Source organism: Anabrus simplex, chromosome 4, assembly GCF_040414725.1.
Source record: "Anabrus simplex isolate iqAnaSimp1 chromosome 4, ASM4041472v1, whole genome shotgun sequence".
Taxonomy (NCBI): domain Eukaryota; kingdom Metazoa; phylum Arthropoda; class Insecta; order Orthoptera; family Tettigoniidae; genus Anabrus; species Anabrus simplex.
The window spans coordinates 305,247,166-305,266,595 of NC_090268.1; the positions used below are offsets into that span (position 1 = coordinate 305,247,166).

Below are 19,430 nucleotides of genomic sequence, written 5' to 3' on the forward strand. Positions count from 1 at the left end.
TTTATTAATGCTCTTAACAGCTTCAGTGACACTACACCATTGAACTAATATCAATATTACCGAGACACTAGACAAACTTGTTAGTATAGATGACGTAATGCACGACCTTCTTTTGGATCAAGAGTTTGAATCTGATATTGAAAAATGTGAAGAGTATATTGACACTGCCAAACGAGCCATACAGCGCGCTACACACGGCATTAACGAAAGTACAGTCAATTCAACATCTCTCAGTATTAATGCCCCCAACACAGTACCCTCTGCAATCACGCATTCAATACAAATGCCCACTATCAAACTTGAGCCTTTTAACGGTAGCATCGAAACATGGTCTCGCTTTTGGGAACAGTTCCAATCAACTGTAGACAAGAATCAGACAGTATCTACAATTGATATACATGTTTTCTTGAGAGGTTATCTGGAGGGAGAAGCTAAACGTCTCGTTGATGGTATCGCCATCACTTCAGAAAATTATGAAAAAACCAAACTTATTTTGCAATATGAATATGGTGATAAAAACAGAATTATACAAACACACTTAGATTTCCTAGATAATCTCAAACCCATTAGATCTATCACTCCTGATTCCTTAAATTACATGTGCATGGAATGCAATTGTCACATACAAGTTCTGAGGGCTCTGGGAGAGAATGTAGAAAACTACGGACAAATTCTTGCACCCAAAATTCTCCGGGCATTCTCGGAAGAAATTTGCTGCCGTTGGATAATTTTTGCAAAGAAAGAGAAACTTTCTGAAGGCAATATTTCCAAGTTGATGGAATTTTTGAATGACAAGGTTGAAGGCTGTGAATATAGCGCCACATATAAGAACAAAAGTTCTTGGCATTGATTGGAATACTGAGCCTGATGCCTTCTCTCACATAGCTGGTGATATTTTGATTGGATATTTAGAAAAACCTAGTACCAGACGCCTAGTACTTCAGGTTATTTCAAAATTCTACGACCCACTCGGATTGTACTCACCAGTCTTAATAATTGGTAAATTACTATTCCAAGATACTTGGTACAGAGCTATTAGATGGCTAGAAACACTTCCTTTTGACATTGGTGCAAAATGGTCGTTATGGTGCTCCAATCTCCACCATCTTTCAGATATTTCTCTTTCACGAAGGATAGGAGCTGTAAATTCACGATTTGAGACCTCTACATTACCATCTAAAACATCTAAACAATTCAGGTAAACGAAAGATAGCAAATATTGTTCTAGATTTTATTAATCTTAAGATATGTACTGTAAAACAGGCAACTCCCTTGAGTTATAATACTGACCAGGAAAACTAGTAGAAAGAGCCAGCTGTACTTCAAGCTGGCTCAGTCAACTAGAAAAAGAAACTCAGGATAGTAAGGAATTTCAAGTTACGCAATTGCAACAGTCAAGTTTTAGGGAGGAAGGGGGTCTGAGATTGCTCTTGGTAAACTGTCAAAGTGTAGTAAATAAACAATTAAAATTCGGTACATTGATGGAATCTTATGAGACTGATGTGGTGATAGGAGTGGAATCGTGGTTGAAAGAAGGGGTGGGTAATAGAGAAGTATTTCCAGAAGGGTACACAGTCTATCGTAGAGACCGAGGAGATAAAAAGGGAGGGGGGGTGTTTATTCTGGTGAAGGAAACTTACTGTTCACATGAATGGTTTACCGATGAAAGGGATGAAATATTAGGGATAAAACTAGTTTGTGATAATATGAAGGAGGTGGGAATTATAGGAACATACAGGCCTGGAAGAGAGGAAAGAGACATGGAAATCTTTGAAAAAATAATAGATTATACTCGTAAAAACAATAATAATGATATGGTAATAATTGGGGGAGATCTAAATTTGCCTGAAGTTGAATGGAAAGGAGCTGCAAGAGAAGCCCATGAACAGAAACTGGCAAATAAGTTAATTTGGGAGGGAGGATTTACACAAGTAGTACAAGAACCGACTCGTCTCAATAACTTACTAGATGTATTCTTGGTTAAACCATGGGAAATTGTTGATAAAACTGAGGTAATTGAAGGAATAGGAGACCAAAAGGCTGTAATAATGGATGTAGGACTCGTACCAAAAAGGCTTAATAAGAGGGCTACACAAGACAAGAAATTGTACAGAAAAACTAAAGTTGATGAATTTGGGACTTACCTTAAATCACAATTCAGTTGTTGGATAAGTGAAGGGAGTAACGTGGATACACTTTGGGCTAAATTTAAAGGAATTATTCGGGAAGGAGAAAAGAGATTTGTACCTGTTAAGAAGGGTAAAATGACCTCAGACCCTGTTTATTATACAAGGGAAATAAGAAAATTAAAAAGAAAATGTAGAATAGTAAACAGGAAAATCAAAGAGGGTAGGGAGAGTAGAGAAACTAGAAAACAGCTAATGAGGGAACTGAATAGAGTGAAAAAGGAAGCAAAAGAGAATTATATGAATGGCATACTTCAAGAGGGTAATGACCACAAAGGGAAATGGAAAAAGCTGTATTCATATATCAGGAATCAAAAAGGAAAAGGAATCCAAATTCCTACAATGGTGGGAGAAGGGGGTGAACACTATTTAACAGATACTGAGAAAGCAAACCTATTTAGTAGGGAATTTAGAGATTCAGTAGATGATTGTCAAGAGTTGGAAACCGAAACAGAAGATAGAGAGGGAGAGAGACAGAGGGAAACAAGAAGCTTCTCATTCACAAACGAAGATATTTTCAGAGAAATCCAACTGCTTCAGCAAGGAAAAGCAGCAGGAAGTGATCAAATTACTGGGGAGGTATTGAAGACAATGGGGTGGTACATAGTGCCTTATTTAAAATTTCTCTTTGACTATGTCATAAATAATAGTGTAATACCAAAGGAATGGAAGGAATCTATAATAATACCAATTTATAAAGGAAAGGGTGATAAAAGGAAACCAGAGAACTACAGACCAATCAGCCTGACCAGTATAGTTTGTAAAATTCTGGAGAGTTTAATATCAAAGTACATCAGAGGGATATGTGATGATAAAAATTGGTTCATGAGGAGCCAGTATGGATTTAGAAAGAAATTTTCTTGTGAGGCACAACTGGTGGGATTTCAGCAGGACACAGCAGATCAGTTGGATTCAGGAGGTCAGTTAGATTGCATAGCCATAGATCTTTCCAAAGCCTTTGATAGAGTGGAACATGGAATATTATTAAAGAAATTGGAGGGAATAGGATTGGACGTAAGGGTTACACGTTGGATAAAAGCATTTCTAAATTCAAGGGTTCAGAAAGTCAAAGTAGGAAATAATGTATCTCAGGAAGAGAAAGTTTGGAAGGGAATTGCACAGGGTAGTATAATCGGTCCGTTACTTTTCTTAATATATGCAAATGATTTAGGGAACAATATAACATCAAAAATAAGATTGTATGCAGATGACATAATTGTTTATAGAGAAATAAACAACACTGAGGATTGTCCAGAATTACAAAGGGACCTTGAAAGTATCCAACAATGGGTTGAAGAAAATAATATGAAGGTTAATGGAGGCAAATCAACTGTTACAACTTTTACAAACAGGAGCTTTAAAACTGAATTTGAATATACTTTGGATGAGGTAGTTATCCCAAAAGATGGCAAGTGCAAATACTTAGGTGTGAGATTTGAAAGTAATTTGCACTGGAAGGGTCATATTGATGACATTGTTGGGAAAGCATACAGATCATTACATGTCATAATGAGGCTACTTAAAGGATGCAACAAAGAATTAAAAGGAAAAAGTTACTTGAGTATGGTTCGTCCATTATTGGAATATGCAAACAGTGTTTGGGATCCTCACCAAGAATACCTAATAAAAGAAATAGATAGTGTGCAGAGGAAAGCAGCAATATTTGTAACAGGGGATTTCAGGAGAAAGAGTAGTGTATCAGAAATGTTAAAGGAACTTGGGTGGGAAACTTTAAGTAAGAGAAGGGAGAAAACTAGACTTATAGGATTATATAGAGCCTATACAGGAGAAGAAGCATGGGGAGATATCCGTGAGAGGCTTCAGTTGGAAAATAATTATATCGGCAGGACTGACCACAAATATAAAATTAGAAGGAATTTTAGCAGAAGCGATTGGGGTAAATTTTCATTCATTGGGAAGGGTGTGAAGGAGTGGAACAGTTTACCAGGGGTAGTGTTTGATCCTTTTCCAAAATCTGTACAGATATTCAAGAAGAGAATAAACAGCAACAGAGAAAATAAATGAAGTGTTAGAGGGCATTCGACCAGTGCAGGTTATTGTAAATAAAAAAATGTGTGTGAATAAATTAATTCCATCCCCTGGTCTAAGGAGTTTGGACAGCCAAAGTAGGGGACTGCCTGTAGGGGTGAAGTACAGTGGGGACTTCGAGGGCCCTGGGACCGCTAGGTAGCTGTGAAGGCCCTTCAGGAACTCTGAAAAGTGGTGGCAAAAGAGGCTCTGGTTAAGACGCAGCAGGTCGTTATGCTACTTAGGATCCAGAACGGGTAAAAAAAAAGTAAATAAATAAATGCAATGTAAATATTAATGTTATACCAGTTGTATAGTATCATTTGAAGTAATTCCACATACTGTATATCAGTTGATTATATTTGTAAGTAGTACAGGAGATATTATAAGTAGAATTTTGTAAACAGTATAAATTTATTACGGATGAGCTGTGTGTTTAATAGAAAACATTGTTAGCGTAAATTGTATAATATTGTATTATAGGAAAAATTTTCTTCTCTTGTTAATTTAATATTTAGTGCTTGACAATAATGTATTTTAGTGTACCATTTGCCACCGAGGTAGACACCTCATTTGCAAATAAAGAGATTTTGATTTTTTGATTTGATATTTTCTGTGATGCATCAGAACGAGCATATTGAGCTGTCATATACCTGCGTGCGGAATTTAACAATGACACGACAGTGCGACTAGTATGCAGCAAAGCTAGATTAGCACCGGTATAAAAGATCACTTTACCTCATTTAGAACTGCTTGCAGCATTAATGGGAGCAAGACTTTTACAATATTTCTGTAATACCACAAATTATGATATTACAAAGGCAACAATGTGGAGACTCCACTGTTACACTTGGGTGGACTCGCAGTGAACCTCATCGTTGGAAAACATTCGACTGAAATCGTGTTACCAAGATCATCACGTACACTTCACCATCTTAGTGGATGCACTGCCTAGGACTTAATAATCCGGCAGATCATTTATCAAGACGAATTCAAGCACAAGACCTGCGTTCGACTGAGACATGGTGGTATGGTCCTACCTGGCTTCGAACTTCACCACAACACTGGTCTCAAGATTCCATATCTGAACACAATACACTCCCAGAATATAGGACAACTACTCATCAAACACTTGCCGTTACCATTCAAAATCCCCTTCTTCATATTTCCAAGTACAGTTCCTACTTCAAACTACTCCAAATAATAGGATGGATTTTTCGTTTCATGAATAACATATGTAACAAAGAAATTCGTTACAGTGAACTGACGGATTCTGAAATGGAAATCAGTCGACATTATCTAACTCTTAAGGCCCAACAAGAAAGCTTTCCTGAGGAGTATAAAGCTTTATGGGAGCATTTACCACTGCTGAAGAACTCTAAAATGAAATGTTTCCGACCATTTCTGCAAGACAATATGATCCGCCTAGGAGGTCAACATCAGTTCACTAAAATATCATTTAATGAGAAACACCCACTTCTACTTGACGGCAATCATCACTTCTCTCATTTATTGATCAGACAAATTCATATTAAACTGCATCACCTGGGACTGCGAGTAGTACTTTTGGAACTTCGGTCACAATTCTGGAGTGTTCGAGCATGACAAGCCATTAAGAAAGTTCTCTGAATGTGTTTACCATACAAGCTCGTGAATAACCCTCACGGGCAAGCTCCTGAAGCTCCATTACCAGCAGACCGTGTTAAGTACGCAACTACATTTGAAGTCACAGGTTTGGATTTCGCTGGCCTGCTGTATGCAAAGCAAGGCAACACTGTACAAAAAGTGTATGTCTTATTGCTCACTTGTGCCACTACTCGAGCTGTTCACCTGGAACTTACTTCCGACATGACTGTAGACAAATTCTTACTCGCCTTTCAACGCTTCATCAGTCATAGAGGAAATCCACACACAGTATTCAGACAATGCTGCTACCTTCCATGCAGTCAATATGGAATGGAACTCATAGAAGTAACTACTATCTTTCAATAAAATGAAACTTCCCATTACTTTGCAACCAATGGAATTAACTGGAAATTCATTGCTCCACGTGCTGCTTGGTGGGAGCATATGATTGGCACAGTTAAGCAGTGTATTAGAAAGGTCTTAGGATGCAGACAAGTGGACCATGAAACACTTAACACAATTCTGGCCAGTGTGGAGGCTGCAATAAGTTCACGTCCATTACTCCAGGATAAAGGCCCTACCACTTTAACTCCTGCTCATTTCCTAAACCTTGGAAGACGATTGACTTGTATCCCTACTTGATCTGAACCACTTCTGCACAAAGACTTGAAACGACAATTCAGACTTCAGCAACAGGCAACAAACGATCTTATGAAAAGATGGACCAAAGAATATTTCTTGGAACTGAGAAACTATCATCATGTCCGGCAGACACATGGAAGATCTGTTCCCTTACAAGTGGGAGATGTAGTTCTTCTACAAAACAATCCACACCGCCATCATATGTGGGAGAAAGCATTCATCCAAGAGTTACGCCAAGGATGAGATGGCCACATCAGAACGCTGATACTCCGCACGACTGACGGATATCAGATTACACGTCCAGTGCAGCTGGTCATCCCACTGGAGGTCGACTAGGGTGGGGAGGATGTGGGAGTTTGAAACTGATCCATTTTTGCATTTTCTCTGACTGTGACTTGTGCTCTCTGAACGTCTAGGAGCATTGTTAGGATATGTTGTTGTATCATCCAGGATATAGATTCTTTGAAATAAAAATGGTAGCACATAGTTGACTGGAATTGATCGCCTTTTTCATTTTAATCTATTCACTACACTGCTATTGATCTTACAGTAGTAGCTATTGGTTGACACTGTACTTGGCACTGATTGAGTTCAATGTAGCATGCGAGTCACTAAGTATACAAGCACTTCTCTTGTTGTGTTCACACCACTCCAAAGTAGATTTGATGGACCATGGCTTGAAGTACTGAGCAGCTGGATGACAATTTATACTGGGCTGAAAATACTTTGCTGTTGTTTTCGTAGACCACGTATGTGTATCCACTTTGTCAGACTCGATGATATTAGGTGTGTAAGAGCTGTCTGTATGAATGTAATAGTCATAGTTGAGTGAGCATCTATAGCAAATTTCAATTCTGAAGATACTAGGATAACTGGATTTCAGGAAGTGACAGTTTTTCTTCACAGTAGTTTCAAGAATTGGAGCAGGAGATGTTCTGTTTTTCTTCCCTAATCTGAGTTTGGCTGTTCTGATGGCAGATTCTCTATTCTAGTAATAACAACTGCTGCTTTCGTAGGTGTTGTGCAATAGGTATTAGAAATTTGAAGGACAATTCCTCTCTGTATCTGTAGAAGAATTTCTTTTGCCCTTACAACTCCAACGTCGAGGTACACCCGACAGTGAGGTCTGTTGTTACAGGTCCAATATCGAGCGTCACTTGAGGTTTACTTTGACAGCTGTTGCCGAGTTTTTCATCGAGCTACTGCCATCTCTTTTTGATTGTGTGAACTTTGTAGGACTCCCACAGCAACTTCTCAGGCACAAAGGAATGCATTTAATTATTTCCATGGAGATAATATGAGGAACAGTCAACTATGTGTTAGCACACTTTTGCCACACTTGTTCAGCTGTACTCAGCTTTGTTTACATCTTGGTGTAGCTACTACAAACAGATCTGTAGATGTTCCTTTTAGTTTACAGCAGCATTTATATGTAGTATTGAAATAAATGATTCAGTATGAATGAAGACAATATAAATGTATGAAAAATGTACTTTTATAATGATTATTTATGCAGATCAGATGATGAATTTCATCAGCAGTCAAGTGAAAGTTAAAATATACATATCATCTCTCACTGGAAGGGTAAACTGTAAAAATTATCACTAGATATCTCAAGACTAAATAATAGTTAACATCATTGTTCAATTCATGTCCAACTCCTTGGCCAAACGACCAGCATACTGGCCTTCCGTTCAGAGGGTCCTAGAGTTGTGATCGCTCTAATACACATATTTATGTACACACAACACTTCACACTACCAACCACCACAGAAGCATTCAATAGTGATTACATCCCTCCACATAGAGTTTGCATCAGGAAGGTTATCCAGTCATAAAACTGGACCTAATTCACACAAAGTGCTGACCCCAAACAACTCGGTAAAAGGCCAGGAAAAAGAAAAAGATCATTGTTCAGTTCATATAATATATTAACAATTCAAGTCAATTTCTCCATTCCCTTAAATATGATAAAATGAAAAATACATATGGTCCAGACTGCAGGAACTCACAATTATAAACTTGACCACAAAGGGTTAGCCATTTTCTATGATGCTACCCAATATTTTATAAACATGTCATGTTTTTTATTTTGTTTTCAAAATACAGGTTCCACAGTAAAATACATAGATACATACATACAAAAGTATATTCCGGAACGTTCACACATTTTTCTGGAGTGGAAGAGGCGAAAATATAGAAAACCACCACAGATAGTTAGGATAGGGATATGAACCAAATGATTTTCTAAGCTGGTCTCTCAAAGTGGAGTGCACATTATTATCAAACTTCGTAACAAACCATATCTTCCAGATAGAGCCAGGAACCAGCTACACCAAATGGGCTGGAAGTCAATATGTTATCCCCATGATAGATTAGAAGTTAGGCAAAAAGGATGGCATTACAATCAATCAATCAATCAATCAATCAATCAATCAATCAATCAATCAATCAATCAATCAATCAATCAATCAATCAATCAATCAATCAATCAATCAATCACCTTTGATCTGCATTTAGGGGTGTCACCCAGGTGGCAGATTACCTAACAGTTATTTACCTAGTCTGTCTTAAATGATTTTTAAAGAAGTTGGAAATTTATCAAACATCACCCTTTATAAATTATTCCAATCCCTTATTCCTCTTCCTATAAATGAATATTTGCCCCAATTTATCTTCATTTTATGATCCTTTCTACTCTTAAAAACTCCACTCAAGCTTATTCGTCTATTAATGTCATTCCAAGCCATCTCTCTACTGACAGATCGAAACATTCTGCTTAATTGAGCAGCTCGTCTCCTTACTTCCAAGTCTTCCCACCCCAAAGTTTGCAACATTTTCATAACACTACTCTTTTGTTGAAAATCTCCCAGAATAAATTGTACTGCTTTCCTTTGGATCTTTTCTAGCCTATACACTAATTAATTGGGGTCTTACTAGTGACTTATATGCCCTTTCCTTTACCTTACTACAACCCCTAAATATGGTCATAACCATATGAAGAGATCTTTAATCCTTATTTACAAACCTGTTTATGTGATTAGCCCAGTGAAGATCTTTCTTAATACTGTATTAACATCTGGGCACTTACAGTGATCCCCATGAGTTACTGTCATCTCATCGACACAGTAATTAAAACTGAGAGGACTCTCCTCTTTGCGAAACTTACATCCTGACTTTTTACCCCATTAGCTATCATAATATTGTCTGCTGCCCAACTCACAACTGTGTCGAGATCTTTTTGCAGTTGCTTACAATCCTGTAACTTATTACTCCATACATTATAACATGATTTGCAAAGAGCCTTATCTGCGGTTCTGGTTCCTTACTAATATCATTTATATGTAAGAAAACACAGATGTCCAATAACACTGCCTTGCGGAAGCCCCTCTTATAATTACAGGATCGGACAACACTTCACCTACTCTAATTCTCCGAGTTCTAGTTTAGAGAAATTTAGTTGCCCATTCAGTCACTATTTTGTCTATTCCAACAGCCCTCATTTTTGTCAATAATCTTCCATGACCTATCCTGTCAGAGGCCTTGAATAGGTCAATAGTGATACAGTTAATTTGACCTCCTGAATCTAAAATATCTGCTATATCTGACATCAAAGAGGAAAAATAGATAATATGCTGAAAGAGCGGCACAGGTATGTGGAGGAAAGAGGTGACAAGGAGATGTTGGAGAGTTATGTTCCAAACACAACTATGATGAAGATTTGATGAGACTATATTTACTCACTCTCTACGAGATTCATGCACAAGAATAAAATGTTATACTAACTTGTTTGTACATTTGTATCACATGGACTGATCCATTCAGCTTGTTCACTGTTGTCTTTTGTTTTTCTCAATCTATTGGGTCCTTCACTACAATTTGCATCACTAGTGTAGCCTTTACTCAAGTAATCAGTGATCCAATCACGAGTCCTTTCAAACTTTCTTCTTAGGTGAGCCTCGTCAGGGACAGGCGTCTTGAGACCACCTAATGCTTGAAACAGATCCTCTTGTTCTTGGTTCAGTTCACGTCTGTCAGCAATACTTTTTGCTGCTTCTTGCAACCTAGATTTGCTTTCAAGTAGACGCAATTGTGACAGTTTATCCAGCAAATGTTCCACCTGGAGTTCTAAAGACTGTGTCTCCTTCTCCAATTGCATTATCTGATATAAAAAGAAAGATAACAGGAAAAACATTAGCTGCATAGTAATATACAAAATAAAAACCTGTAAAGTTGTAAAAACTGATTGAAGTTCTATGAAAATAAACAGATCATCTTCAATTTTTATTTCTGCTATTTTACGTTACATCGCACCGACACAGATAGGTCTTATGGCGACGATGGGACGGGAAAGGCCTAGGAATGGGAAGGAAGTGGCCGTGGTGTTAATTAAGGTACAGCTCCAGCATTTGCCTGGTGTGAAAATGGGAAACCACGGAAAACCATCTTCAGAGCTGCTGACAGTGGGGTTCGAACCCATTATCATCCGGATCATCTGCAAAAATTAATCAGTATAAATAAGAATCGGAATGAATATCTTGCTGAAACTGTAGGATAATTCAAAAGTCTCCACCTTCAAATGTTAATTTTCTTCCTTCAATTTGAATTGCCTGCCCTCCTGATGAAGCTGAGGAGCAGCAATGAGCTCATCGGAGGCTGAGAAGAAATGGTTATAACTGGGACTGATAAAGAGAGAACTCATCTACTTAAAGATTGAAATGTATGAAGATATGGAAATTGTCCTTGTCTCTTTGTGTTTTCACATTTTTGTTCTTGTCTCCTCTTCCTATTGTTCCACACTATCCCGCCATTGTGATAATCCCATTGTGTGTTCCCTTTCATGTGCCTATCTTCTTTCTATTACTATACTGCAATAATAGTGGGGGAATAAACAAGAAAGGAAAGAACAAGGGTAGGAACAGATTTGGACATCAAACACAATGATAGGTCACTGTAGGAAGTGGGAGCAATAGAAAGGAGAAACAAGAACAGACAACAAAACACAAAAGGACAAGGACAAACTCCATACTTACAAACCTTGCTGCCTTCACATACTGTAAAGAAGAAAAGAATGTAGAAGACATTTTGCTAGTTCTCTTATACGAGAGCGTAGGGATAAAAAAGGGCAAGGACTGGAGGGAAGTGAATGTGGGCTTAATTAAGGTACAGTCCCATCATTCATTTGGTGTGAAAATGGAAAACCACATAATATATTTTTTTGCTAGTTGCTTTATGTCGCACCGACACGGATAGGTCTTATCGCGGAAAACCATTTTCAGGGCTGCCGACAGTGGGGTTCGAACCTACTATCTCCCGAATACTGGATACTGGCTGCACTTAAGCGACTGCAGCTATCGAGCTCGGTAATGTCAATTGAAAATTTCTACTCTGCTGGTGGAGGGCTCAAGGGATGGAAACAAAGTAAGTAGGACAAGCAAATGACAAAGAAAGCAACACAAGCAGCAATGCAGATTAACTGCAGATAAAGAGTCTGAGCTTCTAAAAATCATTGTTCTGCTACTTATCAAACAGAAAACTTTCTTTACATTTCTAATTCATCTTCAGTAAAACTTACCTTGACATTCCCTTCACTGCTGATAAGGTGATTTTGCCTTTCAGCCATTTCCTTTGCTAACTCAACCTCTACACGTTGTAGCAAATCATCCACAACTGCTATGCGAGTTGCCATTTCTGCACGACGACTGAGCTGTTTTGAACTTGCCTCTTCTCGGAGCTGAAACAGGGAGAGTTTATCATTGCTTCCCCAAGAATATTAGTGCCATTACATAGGATTTCTGAACAGCCCAATGCTTTAAAAATACCATTAACATGTTATAATCAAAGCTGTAATTAAATATTATAATCAAAATAACAAGGTGGAGAAAGGGTCGAATACTGAAGAACTATAAGGGAGATATGGTGGAAAACAAATAGACTCAGCTTCTCTGGTTAATTAACCTAAGTTCTGACTGTGCCATAATCTCACTAGTTTAACAAATTGATACATGAACAGACTTCAACATCATGAGATGAATGAGTTCTTTTCAGAGATAAAAGTAAGCTTGTGTCCTTGTATTTCTTGGGATGGTACAGTTCGTTTGAGGCATATCCAAACAAAGGTGAGCTGTATGTAACTTTTCCCTCTTAACCACAAACCAGCCCTCCTGCTGATCATAAATTTCTGGCATTGTTGAGAATTGAACCCAGACCTCTGAGGACAACAGCTAATAGATGCTAACCGTTAAACTACAGAGGTGGACATTTCAAAGATAAATCATAAGGGAATATTTATAAAGCAGAGAAGCAAAGTTTATGATTCATTGAAAAAAAAGGGGTAACTGAATACTCACTAGTTTGTGCTATTAACAAATTGAACACACACTGAATACTCACTAGTTTGTGTTATTAACAAATCTGAGCACTTTATACAAATACAAATCTCAACAAAAATCTGGAATAATGTAGGTCTGAATTTATTGATATCTTGTGTTCTGCTTGTTCATATTTGTACAGTAGTATTTAAAAAACGAGCCATAATCAACTCACAGCCAAGTCTACATTCATCATAATTGTGATTATTGTGCATTATTAAAAAATGAAGCCTTGGCTCGGGCGGCAGCGCGCCGGCCTCTCACTGCTGGATACCGTGGTTCAAATCCCTGTCACTCCGTGTGAGATTTGTGCTGGACAAAGCAGAGGTGGGACAGGTTTTTCTCCGGGTACTCCGGTTTTCCCTGTCATCTTTCATTCCAGCAACACTCTCCATTATCATTTCATACCATTTATCAGTCATTAATAAATCACCTTGGGAGTGGCGACCCCACTGTAATAATAACCTATATATGGTTCATTCATTACATCACTGACCCGGTCAAAGACTGGAAAACAGGTTGTAGGATTTCATTAATGGGAATATCCTCCTCACACATGGATGAGTTCTTGCTCCCCATCAGACATTTTCTGTATGCTCAAGTGGTAAAGGGTCCTCTACTTCTCTATAACCACATTGGTAAGCTCCCAAATAGTAGCAGGTGGGGTTGAACACTGAAATTACCACTTTCTGCATGTTCCATGAATATTCTATGTAAACTGACGAGCTACCCCTGGGGAGGCCAGCTAGATACCTTAAAGACATCTGCTCAGGATCTGAGCATTTGGACAGTGGAATATGCAACACTGAAGCTTTCAAGACAAATAAGAACCTTAGGTTGAAAAAATGAAGATGACAACAAGAGCTAGGTTTGTACGAAAAAGGCATACAGCCCAAAGTTTAACCAGCTATGAAACCCAAATCTTGACCCAGTTGCTGGACTGGAACGTTAGATGTTCTAACAATGACAAATACATGGGTTGAATTTTTTAATAGTGGCAACTTTCTTTTTAGTTAAATGCATAGCATACTTACAATGTTAGGCGTTTTACAGGCCTTTGAAGTGATCACCACCGTTGTGTAGCACTCGTATCCAGCTATGTGGAAACCATTGGGTGCCGTTGAGAGTGCCTGATCTCTGGAGGCTGCGGACGGAGCGGTTGGTGGCCTGGAGAATGTCATCCACTGTGTGGAAGTGAACACCTTGAAGTGATGCTTTCATTTTAGGGATGAGATCTTAGTAGCAGGGGCTGAGATCTGCGGAACAAGTGGGATATAAATCACTTCCCAGCCTCAGCGATTGAACAACTCAGTCACAGCTCCTGTTGCATGTGGCCATGCATTATCATGCAGAGTGATGGATGTGTTATTCAGGAAGTGTCCTCGTTTCCTTCTTAGAGCTGCTACCAGGTTCGATTGCAAAAATGCATAGTAATACTCCGCATTAATGGTACGTCCTCAGGGAAGGTAGGTTTTTTTGATAACACCATCCCAGTCATAGGCAACGATCAGCATGGCCTTCACATTGGTTCTGGTTGGCCGAACCGTTACTTTTTGCGGTGACCCGTGATGATGCCACTCGTTTGATTGGCGTTTCAGCTGCGGTTCATAAGCTCTGGTCCAGGTCTCATCAATAGTGAATATTTGCCGTAAGAAGGCCCCACCTTCGCGTTCATAGCACTCCAAGTGCGTATGAGCAGCCATTTTTTATGTTCAGTCAAATCCTGTGGAACCTATTTGGAAGTGATCTTCCACATTCCTAGATGCTTCTTCAGGATTTGCAGCACAGTCAAAAGTGCCAGTCCTGTATCGTTGGCCAATTCACGAATTATGGTGTTCCGATCTGCCAGCACTAATGCATTCACATTCTGCACATCGTCATCACTTACTGCAGGATGACCAGGCCGCGATATGTCTGTCACATTTTGTCGTCCATCTTTGAAGGCCTTGACCCACTGTGCTACAATCCGGTAAGGCAATGCACTATCACGGCAAGCATCTTGCAATCCTTCGTAACACTTACTTGCATTGTGACCTCTAGCACATTCAACTTTCAATCAGCTACTTTGATCTTGCTTCGAAATAATTACAGCTGTACTCCACGAGCGCATACTCAAAACTGTGTTCTTGCTGTTGTCGCGGCACACGTGCATGGCGTGTGGAGGGCGAGTTCATTTATGCTGAGGGAGATGGGTATCTAAGCTACCTCAGGTATACATTACACTGCCTGGCTACATTTCACGGCATTGTCACAGCATAGTTGCCACTGTTAAACAATCAACCCATGTAAAACTGATGAGATAGTTGACATCATAGAGTTAGTAAATAATACACTAGAGAGTTGACCGAGTGCGCTGTTTGGCAAAAGCTAGATTGTTTGGCACTGCCACTACTGGAACTTCCCGATAAATTGAAGTATATACTTCTCTGAAGAAAAAATGTCAGTCTCCTGAACAGCTTATGGCTGCATAGATAGGTTCATAAAGGGCAATGGCGTATAATTTCACAGGCATTTTCCTTGAAATTCATTTCCATGTGTATAAAATAATACTTTGCGTGACACTTATTGTCATGTGAAATGGCCTACTTGGGCTGACTTCGCGACTGATTCCCCTTCACAATAAAGTATTTATTTATTTTCCACCTAGTCGATACAATGATTGCTTAAGGCAATTTTTAATGGTCAAAAGTGGTACATGTTTCGTATATTATCAACATCTTCAGCCACATAACACTGTTTAGATGAAAAATATATAAAATTGACAAATTAATGCTTTTGCCTTAAGCAATCATTGTATCGACTAGGTGGAAAATAAATAAATACTTAATTGTGAATCTATTGAAGTGCGATACGGACCATGAAGCTGATTTTATGTAAACTGATTCCCCTGTCGGCGTGAATGAGATTCTTTGGATCTTACCTTGAAGATTGAAATTAGTTTTAGGATATATAGGGGGTGACATTTTCCTTTCACTGAATGGCCATGCCTTTGAAAGCGAATATCCGGAAAAATCATGCGCGAGTGGCTGACAGCTTGCATTCAAGAGATAATGGGTTTGAATCCCACTGTCAGCAGCCCTGAAGAGGGTTTCCAAATTTTACATGAGGCAAATGCTTGGGCTGTACCTTAATTAAGGCTACAGTCGTTCCTTCCCACTCCTAGCCCTTTCCTGTCCCATAGTTGCCGTAAGACCTATCTGTGTCCATGCGACGTAAAGCAAATTGGTACAAAAAATAAAATAAAAGATGTGCATGATAGCCTGGAACTATCCTCCATTTTTCCCTTTTTGAGTGTATTTATGGTATTAACAGCTATTAAATACATTTTCTGTACATACAGTTTGTTGCTTTCCCTTCGTACAATACGTGTAGCAGTTCACATTCATATCTTACCTAATTTTACAATTTAGAGTCTAGATGTGCAACACTGTGTGAAGATCTGAGTCCTTTACTTTCGTCAATATTATTATTCCTTTTAAGTATCATATAGGATTATATACAAGCATAATAAATTATCGACCGAGCGAATTGGCCGAGCAGTTAGGGCCACGCAGCTGTAAGCTTGCTTTCGGAAAATAGTGGGTTCAAACCACACTGTCAGCAGCCCCGAAGTTGGTTTTCCGTGGTTTCCCATTTTCACACCAGACAAATGCTGGGGCTGTATCTTAATTAAGCCTACGGGTGCTTCCTTCCCACTCCTAGTCCTATCCCATCATCGCCATAAGGCCTATCTGTGTCGGTGCGATGTAAAGCAAATTGTAAAAAATGTTGTAAGTATTTTTCAGTTCTCTTCAATTATATAATTTACCACTCTCCCTTTCCATTAACGGAAATCATTTTACAAATTAAAATCTTAAAGCAAATAATACATTTCAGGAAAAGCTAAGTAAAAACTCCATAATAGGCTGAAACCACAACCAAGTGTCATATTTGCACTTGTAATCACGTTTAGAAAACATTGACAATAATAATAATAATAATAATAATAATAATAATAATAATAATAATAATAATAATAATAATAATAATAATAATAATAATAATAATAACAATAACAACAACAATAATAATAATAATAATAATAATAATAATAATAATAATAATAATAATAATAATAATAATAATAATCGTATAAAGTCTTTTCCAAGATTCTGGAACAGCACATAACAAGACAACTGGATAAAGAATTAGGAGAATATCAAGCAGGTTTCAGAACTGCAAGGTCTTGTGCTGAACAGATACAAAATCTGAAGACCATCCTTCAATATAGCAAGAAAAGATGCCGACAGTGGGTAGCTATCTTTGTTGACTTCCAGAAGGCATACGACTCCGTGGATAGGATCACACTCTTCAACACCTTAAGAGAACTGGGACTAAACGAAAAAATTAATAGGTTGGTGCAAGCCACCCTGAACAACACCACTTCCAAAGTTAAGTTTAGAGGTCAATTATCAGAGGGCTTCACAATCAAAACAGGGGTGAGGCAAGGAGATGGTAGCTCATGCATATTATTTAACTGTGTCCTGGAAAAGATCATAAGAGACTGGACCAGGTCATTACCTGAGAACACCGGATTAAGAATGGGGTTTAAATCAGACAACCTGAGGATTCCATGCCTGGCCTTTGCTGATGACCTTACTTTATTAGCAAACGACATGCATGAGGCCACTATGCAGCTTCAAACACTGCACTCTACTGCAGCTAAAGCGGGCCTCATGATCAACATTGGAAAGACCGAGTTTATGACCAACATCAAAGATGCCCCTACAACAATGGGAGTCAGTGATACAAAACACATCAAGAGAGCTAAAAATGTGAAGTACCTCGGAGAATGGGTATCGGAGGACCTAAGTGAAACGATGGCTCTTGAACAAAGGAGAATCAAATTAGACAAGGCCTACCATGCCTGCAGAAAACTGTATGCCTCAAAGCATTTATCAATGTAAAACTGAGACACTATAATGCAGTAGTCAGACCATCAGTCCTCTATGCAGCAGAATGCCTATCCCTAACATAAAAAAACCCACTGAGAGCCCTGGAAGTGCAAGAACGGAAATTCCTGAGAAGAATAATAGGGCCAAGGATCCTACCAGATGGAAGGCGATGGTACAAACCCAACAATGAGCTCTACCAGCATCAAGAAAACCTCATAGATGCCATCAGGAGAAAACGTCTGACTTTCTATGGACACCTATACAGAATGGATCCTAATAGATTATCCCATAAGATCTTCAAGGTTGCTAACAAAGGCAAAGCTACTGGATTCCCTGGACCAAACAAGTGGACAAAGATTTTGCAGAGCTTAATATTAATCAAGCCGCCATTACTGACAGAAATGCATACCGTTTAATGGTCAAAACTAAACCTTTCCTAACATCCCTTACATCAGCTAGCCACAAAGGAGCCGGGAATTGGACAGAGGAGCGCAGGAAAGAATTCAGCGAGAAAATGAAGGAATACTGGGCCAACAGGAAGGCTCAAGAGGCCACTAAGAACACAATCCAGTATGCTAAAAGGGGCAGACGAAGACAAAAACACAGCTAGAACACAAGCACCGTGGTCCACAGATGGCCTAAACGCAAAGAAAAAAAAAATATATATATTGGCCTTATGTCCTACTAAGTAGGTGCATGGTTTTCGGAGACGTTGAGGTGTCGGAATTCTTTCCCACGGGAGTTCTTTCATGTGCCGCTAAATCTATCTATAAGAGGCTGACATATTTGAGCACCTACAAGTATCACCGGACTGAGCCAGGCTTGAACCTGCCAACTTGGGCTGAGAAAGCTACGGTATAAACCGGCGATGATAATATTATGTCTACTTTACCCCAAAATCTCACCAACGTTTTTAGGCCTAAAAACTCACTCATCGGCTTCGTACGAGAGAGGACATTTTTGGTCGTTGGGCAGAATTATACCAAATTCCTGGTCATTTACACAAAAAATAGCGAAATATACGTACCCTCCTTCTAAACGTAAGTTGTTAGAAGACTTAATATGAACAGTAAATTGATTTTGTGTTACTTAACTGCACCTGAACACTGTCCTCTTTTATCACGCATTTAGTCCTGTATTCATGCTTTTGGGTCTTTCTTTTTATGGAGAGGAGCGTCGCAAGTATACTGTAGTATCTGAGAATATTTTCATGTAAGAATTTTAAACCTTATATATATTCACACAGTTTTTAAAGCCCCCTATTTACATTTATGAGTACAGCGGAGTGCGCTTTTTGCCAAACAGCTGCAATTTCAACATGCTCCGCTCGCTGCAGTGATTCTTTCATAGACAGTGGCACCAATGCTACCTCTACTGTATCTTTTACTAACTCTATGGTTGACATGATGGAAAGGAGAAACATTCTCATCATGGGGATTAGTGAAACAAAATGGAAGGGAATAGGAATAAGACATCTCTGGCTAGACTATAAACTATACTGGTCTAGAAGTAACTTGGATTAAAGATGTAGATGTTTGTAGCCAAACTGAATTTGTCAACGATGGAATAACTGAAGTGAAATGAACACAAGTATCGTATAATCCATGTCTATAGTTCACAAATAAGACTTCAAATGAAGAAAA

General features: G+C 38.7%; 1 protein-coding gene across 3 annotated transcripts in view; it reads right to left on the reverse strand.

Annotated features, from left to right (window-relative positions):
* Nucleotides 1–19,430, reverse strand: part of LOC136871927 (TBC1 domain family member 31) — a 392,653-nt gene that overhangs the window by 50,663 nt on the left and 322,560 nt on the right. For all 3 annotated transcript variants that reach the window (XM_068227257.1, XM_067145659.2, XM_067145660.2), the window contains 2 exons: nt 12,058–12,216; nt 10,269–10,644 (listed from right to left, as the gene is read on the reverse strand). In XM_068227257.1, the coding sequence (XP_068083358.1) occupies nt 10,269–10,644; nt 12,058–12,216 (535 nt within the window). The remainder of the gene's footprint in view (nt 1–10,268; nt 10,645–12,057; nt 12,217–19,430) is intronic.